Source organism: Cricetulus griseus, chromosome X (assembly GCF_003668045.3).
Source record: "Cricetulus griseus strain 17A/GY chromosome X, alternate assembly CriGri-PICRH-1.0, whole genome shotgun sequence".
Taxonomy (NCBI): domain Eukaryota; kingdom Metazoa; phylum Chordata; class Mammalia; order Rodentia; family Cricetidae; genus Cricetulus; species Cricetulus griseus.
This window is the reverse complement of record NC_048604.1, coordinates 82092737-82101989: the sequence shown is the minus strand read 5'-3', so window position 1 is coordinate 82101989 and position 9253 is coordinate 82092737. Positions and strand designations below refer to the sequence as shown.

The 9253-nt window shown below is 45.2% G+C and overlaps 1 protein-coding gene and 1 pseudogene across 1 annotated transcript; one reads left to right on the top strand and one right to left on the bottom strand.

Annotated features, from left to right (window-relative positions):
* Positions 1–429: 429 nt before the first annotated feature.
* Positions 430–2271, top strand: LOC113837651 (annotated as a pseudogene).
* On the bottom strand, positions 2035–7016 carry LOC100756362 (melanoma-associated antigen B4). Its single transcript, XM_027432613.2, has 3 exons — positions 6916–7016; positions 6180–6226; positions 2035–3470 (listed from the first exon to the last, which is right to left on the bottom strand). Exon 3 carries the CDS (start codon positions 3429–3431, stop codon positions 2439–2441), a length of 993 nt encoding a protein of 330 aa, XP_027288414.1. The 5' UTR covers positions 3432–3470; positions 6180–6226; positions 6916–7016; the 3' UTR covers positions 2035–2438.
* Between the last annotated feature and the right edge of the window lie 2237 nt (positions 7017–9253).

Here is a 9253-nt window from a genome sequence, read left to right as displayed (position 1 = left end):
CCTGCAGCCTATGCAGTATGCTCCAAGTTCCCAGCTATTTTGGTCACTTGTGGTGGGGAGGCCTTTGGTGATAAGCTGTCTTTTGATTCAGTTCCTCTTCTGTAAGTAACCCCTCACCCATACTCCTATAAGTAACCTCAATAAAACTCATGGCTCACCAAGTTGGACTTTGGTGTTATCTGTATTTTGGTCTGTTGTGGGCTATCTGGGGTGAATAGGTATATATTGGTTCCCCACGGGGGAAAAACTGTGATGTAACACTGAGAAATGATTTTGTGAGTGTTCTTCTTGTAGGACTGAGAAACAGTACTGAATGGACAGCCTTTGTGCATTTACCTGCCTTGTATGACCTTCACAGAAACGTGGGGAATCAGCCTCCATGGTGGGACGCAGCAGTTCCTTCAGTTTCAGCTGGGCAGTGTTGCTGAGATGTCCAAGAGGAGAGTTAGCACTGATGGAGCATGGAGCAGCAAGGCGGAGCCCAAGCAACATTCTGCAAGGTCAAGACCACCTCTGGAAAGGATGACTCAAAGCAGAAAATGGCTGCAAGAAAAGATAAATCACCAGGAAAAAAGGGGGGGGGGAAGAGAAGGGGGAGCCGAAGGAAAACAGGCTGAGTGGCTGACCAGCAAACTACACACGTGCCTGCAGACAATGGAGAGATGGCAAACCAGAGTCCAGCCTCTGAAGTAGAAGATAAAGCAGACAAGTCTGATGAACCATCACAATGTCAGCAGTCCCTGCCTCCCTTCTTGTACAAACCAGGGGAATGTTTTGGGGGAGGAGGGTTTCAAGACAGGGTTTCTTTCTGTAGCTTTGGATCCTGGAACTTGATCTGTAGACTAGGCTGCTTTGGACACACAGAGTTCTGCCTGCCTCTACCTCCCAAGTACTGGGATTTAAAGTATAAACACCCCTACTGCCCAGCCCAGAGAAATATTTTTATCAACTATTTTGTAAATGTGAGTTTTTTAATAGCTCTAGAAACATTTTTAAAAGGTGATAGAAAATCCCACCCCATCCCATTTTTTAAGTGAAAATGATTTTAAGAGGTTAAATTATTTGCTGGTTGTTTATTTTTTGGTATAACCAGAAAACAGCAGGACACTGAATCAGGAGAGGCTCTGACTACCTGGAGGAGGGTCACCATAACATTCCATGGAGGGGGCCAGTTTTATATCCTACGACACAAAGCATACTAAATGGTAATTTGGAGTATCAATCGTACAATTGTTTCTGGAATATTTTCAGTTGTATCTGGTCTCATGTTTCTAGTAGATGTTTCCTAAAATATCCACAACTCAGTCCTTGCCCTGTCAGAACTGTAACGTCTTTGGTCATGGCAGTCCATTTTCCTAACAACTGTGACAATGTGCTGTGCAATATGGAAATTTTCAGTACATACTGTATGTGGCATAAAATTGTCAGTAGTGGAATTAAGGATTATGAAATTTGATTGTTACATGAGGTCTTAGGGAAAATTTGCCAAGTTGTAGATTGGAACATCACTGGAAACAACCCATAGCTCTTTTGGGTATGTGAACACAATGTATGACACTTCAGAGTTTGGGTACATGTTTTAAGAATTGAAATGTCTGTGTACTCTGCTCCTCAACCAATAACATCCCAGGTGTGAAAGAGTAAAAGTGGGAATCATTAATATAAGCATTTTGATTTTGTTTCATTGCTACCAATGGACCTGGCATTATTTTTCATGTTTAAATTGAGGTAACACAGAGCATACAACATTTTAAATTGCAATAAAATTAATAATCAGAAAAAAATTTCTTTTTAAAAGCAGCTTAAAAATGCTTTCTGTCCAATGCCACAAAAACCCACTTCTTTATTCCCTGGGAAGAGAATCAGTTTTCATTCTCATGCATAATGAGACCTTCTCCTAGAATCTGCCACTGCATGGGCAGATGCTACATCTACTTCAATAAACATCTTCAATATAGTCTGGAGACTTCCAAAGAAGTCTATTAATTTGTTTAGGCAGAGCACGAGCCTTAAAAAAGAGATCTGATTCACTGATTGAATTTCTCATGCATTCTTTAATATCAAAAACAAATGTACATCTCTAAGTTTGGAAAAAGTAACTGAGAAAACAACAAATGAGTGACTTTCACTCTTGGCAATTTTCACATATTTTCCTATCTCCAAGATTCTTCCTCCATAAATGCCATCAACTTTGATGTAGCACCACCAAAGTTACATGCAAAATTCCAATTTGTATTCCAAAATGTCAACATTCAACTTGATAAACTGTAGTGAAGGCACAGTCTACAAAATATATCCCTATAAATTCTAATCCCAAGTTAATATTTTGCTAAAAGACCCCCAAAACTTTATCAACAACTTGTTAGCAAAAAGATGAACAGACCTTTTCAAACATATAGCAGAAGCTACCTTACATCTCACTTGTGAGTAGGTTGGCTCTACTTGGTCTTAGAACGTCCCTTGCCCTTAGTGCCAGGCTTGGCTGCAGCTTCAGCTCGGGCTTTCTCTTCCTCTTCAATCAAAGCCTGCTCATAACGAGATGAGTAAGCACCGGGCATGGTTTCATTAACCTTAGCTAAAAAGTCCATCACCTTCTTCTTGCTGGTTTCAACATAGGCTCTTGGCCCCCACAGGAACTCATAGGATGGAGGATCACTGCCAGGGACCTGACGGTATTCCAGGTACTTTTCCTGCACTAGCTCTTCAGTGATGAGCTTTCTGATATCCCCAAAGATGAGATGTGGGACCCCATCATGGACTCCTAGCATATTCAGGAAGTGCCAGACCTCCTCCTCTGGGGCACAGTAGCCATTTAAGTAGATCACACTTAGGAGGGGGATCAGAATGCCCCTGTTGGGAAGACCCATCTCATTGCTTCTACTTCCATCATCCTCGAAATCTAGCTTGCTGACAAGCATGTAGGATTGACCATTGGGCTGAATTTCTTTCAACTCAAGGCCAAAAACCATATCCAATCGATATGAGGCTTTCTTGAGGATCTCAGGGAAGTGCTCCTTGAACCTTTTGTTGATAATTTTCAGCATTTCTCCCCTCCTTGCAGGCTGTTTAATTTTGTACTTGCAGAGCATGTACTCCACTAGCATTCCTGCCTTCCTTGATATAAGGTCCATCTGCATGCTTTCAGTGGATTTTGGGGCCCTAAGAGAACGCCCCTGTTTCTCTTCTTTGCCCTTTGCACCTTTACCTGACCTGCAGTGCATGCCTTTACTAGGAGTGATGGTGGGTGCCTTACCCTCTGGGAAGCCAGCAGAATTGCTTGGCTTCCCATCTCCTGAACCTTGGTCAGAGCAGGCAGGTGACTCTTCTTTCTCTGCTGCCTTTGCCTGAGCATCATTTTGCCCATGGGCCTCATCGTGGATCTGGCGACGCTTCTCTCGAGCACGGGCCTTGCTCTTCTTTCCTCTGGGCATGATGGCTATAGTCGTCTGGGGAGCAGGTGATCTTGTTACCTAGATCAGGAAAATAACATACTATAAGCACTTTTTGCAGATTTCAAACACCTTGGTTTTCCCTAACATTCCTTTTTCCACATTTTGAGGAGAACATTGCTGTGAGAATTGCTTTTGTTTTCCTGGCCAGCTTCCATTAATTCTGACTTACAGAGGTGCCTGAGTACATTTAGTTCTATTCATATCCAGAAGTATTCTACTTGTCTTTGCCATATGAAAGATGCCTACGAGCCTGGAGAAGAGCTTCAGAAAGCTCCCTCTACTGAAATGACTGGGTACGGAATGCTGAGATGCTGGAACAATACATCAAGGACTCTTTGGTTTCCTCAACCCCACTTGCAGTTCCTTTCCTAGGCTCCATGTTAAGAAGAGCACCACCACCCTCCTTTTCACTGGGGCCCACAATATCAGACAAACAATTTTACCTCTGGATTGAAATAAAAACATGTTGATGGGCTGGGATGGTAGCTCAAACCATGATGAGCTTGCTTTGCAAACCCAAGGACCTGAGCTTTAAACCTAGAATCCATGAGTAAAAAGCAAAGCAAAGTGTGGTGGATTGAATTCGTAATCTCAGTGCTGGGGTGGAGACAGAAAGATCCTGGGGCCCTGCAACCAGCACAGCTAGACTATTTGCCAGATCCAGGCCATGAAGGGACCCCATCTTAAACACAAGATAGATAGGAACAACACCTTAGCTTTTGGCTGCTGGCTTCCCACAAGCATGCACTCACATACTGGGACACACACATACACATGCACTAAGAAAACACAGATCACCCCCACCCCCATCCCCACCCCCACACACAAAGATGTGAGGGAGATGCTGAAACTCGAAACTTATCTTTCCCTCTTGGGCTGAAAATACTCTTGGGTTCCTTGACTGCCACTCATCGGGACTACACGTCCAGGTCACACTACAGCGCCTGGACTTTCAGTGGCCCCGTTATTTTTGAAAGTGATTCCCTCCCCTTCCTAGATCTTTGCTGATGTTAGGTAGCGGATACCAAGGCTAAAGTAGGCCTATACGAGACCAAGGCTGTCCCGCCTCGGAGAACACTTTCAGAGGAGCAGAGAGCTCCGAATTCAGGAGAACCTTAAATATCGCGATGCTGTGCACTAAGTTTCGGTTTACATTCAACCAGGAGGTTAGTAGCCTGCTCAAACATTTTAAACGGACACTTTTTGTCTGCATTCACTTTACGAAGTTATGGGAAATGCTGTAAAATTCCATCCACGTATACCTTGTACTCCGGTCATACTCTTCCCACTTCCCTCACCCATTGCCATATTTCCTCATTTTTTTTCTCCTCATCCTGGTCAATTTCCCATTATCCTCTTACTTCTAACAGTACATGAGAGCTTTGGAAGGAGCCCCCCGCCCCCAACACAGGGTTTCTCTGTGCATCTTTGGCTGTCCTGGAAGTCAGCAGGCTTGCTTCCAAGACAGAGATCCACCTTGCCTCTGCCTCCTGGGTGCTGGGATTAAAGACGCGCCTCCGCTCTTTTACGTATTTATTTAAATTTAACAACATCTGCTTTTGCAGTTTATGACTTTACCCAGGGCTTCACGAATCCTAAACAAACACTATTCCCTAGGTGTGCTCTATTTCTCCCTCCATTTCTGGTTTTTAAAGTAATTCAAGAGAACATAAAATCCTCCAGATATCTCTGGTATGTGGTTCTTTCTGACCACTGTAAGTTCGGCATAGAACCTGGTCTGGCTTCTTCTGAAGCTACCCGAGGTTAGGCTTCCTCTGACTCCCACTTGCCAGGCATGCCTACCTAAGTTGATCTTCAGACTCCCAGGTGCTGGACGCTGCTACCCAAAATTAGGCGTTTAACTCCTAGGAGCGCAGCTTGGCTACCCGAACTTAGGCTTTCCTCTGACTCCCACGCGCTGGGCGTGGCTAAGCTAAATTAGGCCTGACTCCCACGCGTGGGGCGTGGCTAAGCAGTTAGGCCTTACTCCCACGTGCAGGGCGTGGCTAAGCGAAGTTAGGCCTGACTCCCATTTGCTGGGCTTAACTAAACCAAGTTAGGCCGGACTCCCACGCACTGGGCGTGGCTAAGCGAAGTTAGGCCTGACACCCACGCACTGGGCGTGGCTAAGCGAAGTTAGACCTGACTCCCACGCACTGGGCGTGGCTAAGCGAAGCTAGACCTGACTCCCACGCACTGGGCGTGGCTAAGCGAAGTTAGGCCTGACTCCCACGCGCTGGGCGTGGCTACCTGAAGTTAGGCCTTTTCTAACTCCCCCGTGCTGGGCGGAGCTACCCAGAGAGGGGCCCCTTGGACCTCCAGGAGCTGGTTGTGGGTACCCTAAGTAGGGGTTCCTCTGACCTCCATGTGCTGGGCGCAGCTATCCTAAACCTCAAAGTATCTCTTCCTTTTGCCTCCCAGAGACCTCCCACCATCCCGTGCCGGGCATTGCAAACCCCGTTCCTTTCTAGGCTTTTTAAGGTTCTTTGTCTTTCCAAGGTGGGGGTTGCAAGCACCATCTAAAGCATTTAAAAATGGGAACAAAACTTGCCGGAGTTGGTTCGCTAATTCCACGACCTAGGTTTTCAGGATCCAACTCACTTTTTGAATATAGTGGTCAATGCTTTTACTCTGAGGCATTTCACTGACATGAGGGACTTTTTAGTTTTTTTTTTTTTTTCTACTCTGTTACGTTTACATTTCTCATTTTTTAAAACATTAACTCACTATTTTTCTGGTGATCAAGTCCGGTCCACTTCGGTTGCTGGTGAATCCTGCATGGGGGAAAGAGAGTTCATGGTGGGTATGTATTCGGTTCAAGGTTCTCTCAACAGAAACCAAAGCTTGGCTTTAGCTGTGACCTAGGAAGCCACCATTTCCAGAATCTAGGTTACCTTCTAAGACCGGAGTCCCCATTTCCTCCGAGAAACAAGCAGTTACAAGACAGGTCACATTTTCCCAGGGCAAGCCTAAGGGTGAAAGTGAGCACAGCTCCTAAGCAGTTTTGCAACCGACTCAGCATAGGGTCTGCAACCTGTTACGTCTCTGAATCGGGCCATGTCCTGATTTAAATTAAAAGCAACTCAAAAAGTGAGTTGGATCCTTAAAACCTACATTGTGGAATTAGAGAACCAACTCCGCCAAGTTTTGTTGCCATTTTTGTTGTTGTTTTGATTTTTTTCGACATAGGGTTTTTCTGTGTAGCTTTGGAGCCTATCCTGGCACTCGCTCTGGAGACCAGGCTGGCTTCGAACTCACAGAGATCCACCTGCCTCTGCCTCCCGAGTACTGGGATTAATGGCGCGCGCCAACAACGCCCGGCCCTTGTTCCGATTTTTAAATCCTTGAGATGGTGCTTGAAACCCCAACCCTGGGAAGACAAAGAACCTTAAAAAGCCTAGAAAGGAACGGGGTTAGCAATTCCAGAGATATTCACTCCCTGGTACACATTTAGGGTCCTTACCTTGACCGCAGACCTCTGTAAGAACTTGCTGGCAGCTGGTCCGGAGCAGCAAATGGCAGAGTCTCTGCCACGGGCACTAAGACCCAGTTCCTCCCCTCCTCACAGGAAGAGAGGGTAAACCACATCCGGCCAGGGGCAGGCTCTCTGAAGATTGACAGCAGGGCCAGGTTGCTATGGAACTGCACTGCTGTGGAGGCTGTATAAAGGGGAGAATCTGATTTGCTCACTGTACTTCCCTAAGACACCTAGTCTTCCCCACCCCCCACACTTTCCTCGGGCTATTGCACGTGCACACAAATCTTACAGTATGAGCCTCTGAAGCCCCCACTGTAATTCATGCCCCATCCACCACGCCATACTCCATCTCCCCCACCCACCCACATACACACACTTTGCATGCCCTGCCCCAGAGTTAATTCTTTCAGGGACACTTCTCTGCTTTTCTAAGCCCCCACCCCCACCGGGAGGCAGGGTGGTGCAGGGAAATGAAGGTTACAAGGTCACAACCTCCCAAGTAGGAGCAGTGAACCTTTGGCTCCTGCCCTGTATGTGCACAAGTCAGCCAGCTACACACATAGCCCTCCCTTGCCTCAGCCCTGTAAGTGGAAATCTGCTTTTTACTCATTTACTACGAAGGTTGACAGCTTTGTCCTGGATCTCAGAGTGCTGAATCCCATTCTTCTCCAGAGCCAAAAAATGCCTCAAGTTAAGGTCCAGTCACCATAGGAAGCCACACCTTCTTGAGTCCCAGAGGAGGTGATCTGGGCAAACTTCTTCCCATGGTGTTCAAGGCTTCTTGAGTTTCTTGGGACCCACATCAGGGCCAAGATTCTAAGCCCCACACTTTCTCTTAGGACTCTCAGCTTGACTTTGGCTTTGAACAGGAACTCTGCCTTGCAGAACTGGCGTCCTGACCCTTAAAACTTAAAAGCTATTAGGCTGTTTGCTGTGACACTGCAGACAGAGATGAGGAGCACCAAAAATTCTGTCTGCTGGCTCAACAGCATGACTTCTGAGGTTGCTGGCATCTTTTCTTCTACCATTTGCTTCTAGCATAGAATTCACCCCCCTCCATACCCGAAGTAGAAGTCTAGTCAGACTCCAGTTAGGACCCATTTCCCATCCCTCACCTTCCCAGCCAGAAGTGTGGTTGAGGGTTTTGAGGTATGACTCTTTTGGTATCTGGTCCTCCTGTAATTATCCCTGGCTGTTCTCACCTTTGTACCTGTGAAATCCAAGCCTCCTGACTCTTTTTTTTTTTTTTTTTTTTTTTTTTTGGTTTTTCGAGACAGGGTTTCTCTGGGTAGCTCTGGAGCCTATCCTTGCACTCGCTCTGGAGACCAGGCTGGCCTCAAACTCACAGAGATCCACCTGACTCTGCCTCCCTAGTGCTGGGATTAAAGGCGTGCACCACCAATGACCGGCAGCCTCCTGACTCTTAAAGGTCATGGTCTTTCACTCTCTACATCCTTCAGGAGAAAAATGAGGGTTAACTCTTCCCCACAGCTCTGCCAGGCCTAACAACAGCTGTCAGTTCATGAAGTCTTTTGCTTTCAGTATAAATATTCACATGCATATATTTATATTGGCCATATATATATATATATATATATATATATATATATATATATATATTAATCCAGTCCCATGTTTGTGATTTAGTGATCACTTTCTCTCTCAGTAAACCTAGATTTCCCTTTTCCCTCCCTAGTGTGCTATTTACACACTCTGCTTTCTTTTTTTTGGCGAAATCTCCCAGGTAGAAATTCTTGTGGGCTACATAGATTTGGGGTGTTTGGATTTTGGAAAAGCCAGCAGAGGAAGAATTCTAGGCAACAAAACTATACTTTCCTTTTAAATCCTAATTATGGCTACCATCTGACTATCAAATCTGAGGATATTTTTCTCTGTATTTCTGTTATTCTTTTTTTAGCCAATGTTCTCAGTGGATTTGAAAGGCTGTATAGCATGTTTCTATTCTCTGAGGACTTCTGGGCATGATATTATGTTTGGGCAGATGTTTGAATGATGTCTTCTTGAGTGTATATTTTCAGTAATAATTCATGCAAGGGTAACATTTTTCTCCCGTGTCTTAAAAGCATCAGGAAATGGACATCATATGGCAGGGGGGTCAAAAATTAGGAGGTGGCTTTAAACCACTTTTTTTATATAATAAAAATGCCTGATAGACAAGGTAGGTTATTCCTGTTAAGCCAGGTGGATGGAAAGTTCAGGTCAAGACTAAACTATATACTGATTTCAATGTCAGCCTCATTTGAGAACACCTGGTCTAGATCAAAACCCTAAAGAAAAAAATTAGAAAGAAATTAGACGCAAA

Coding starts and splice junctions, on each gene's coding strand:
- LOC100756362 (XM_027432613.2), bottom strand. CDS start 3,431: ATGCCCAGAGGAAAGAAGAGCAAGGCCCGTGCTCGAGAGAAGCGTCGC.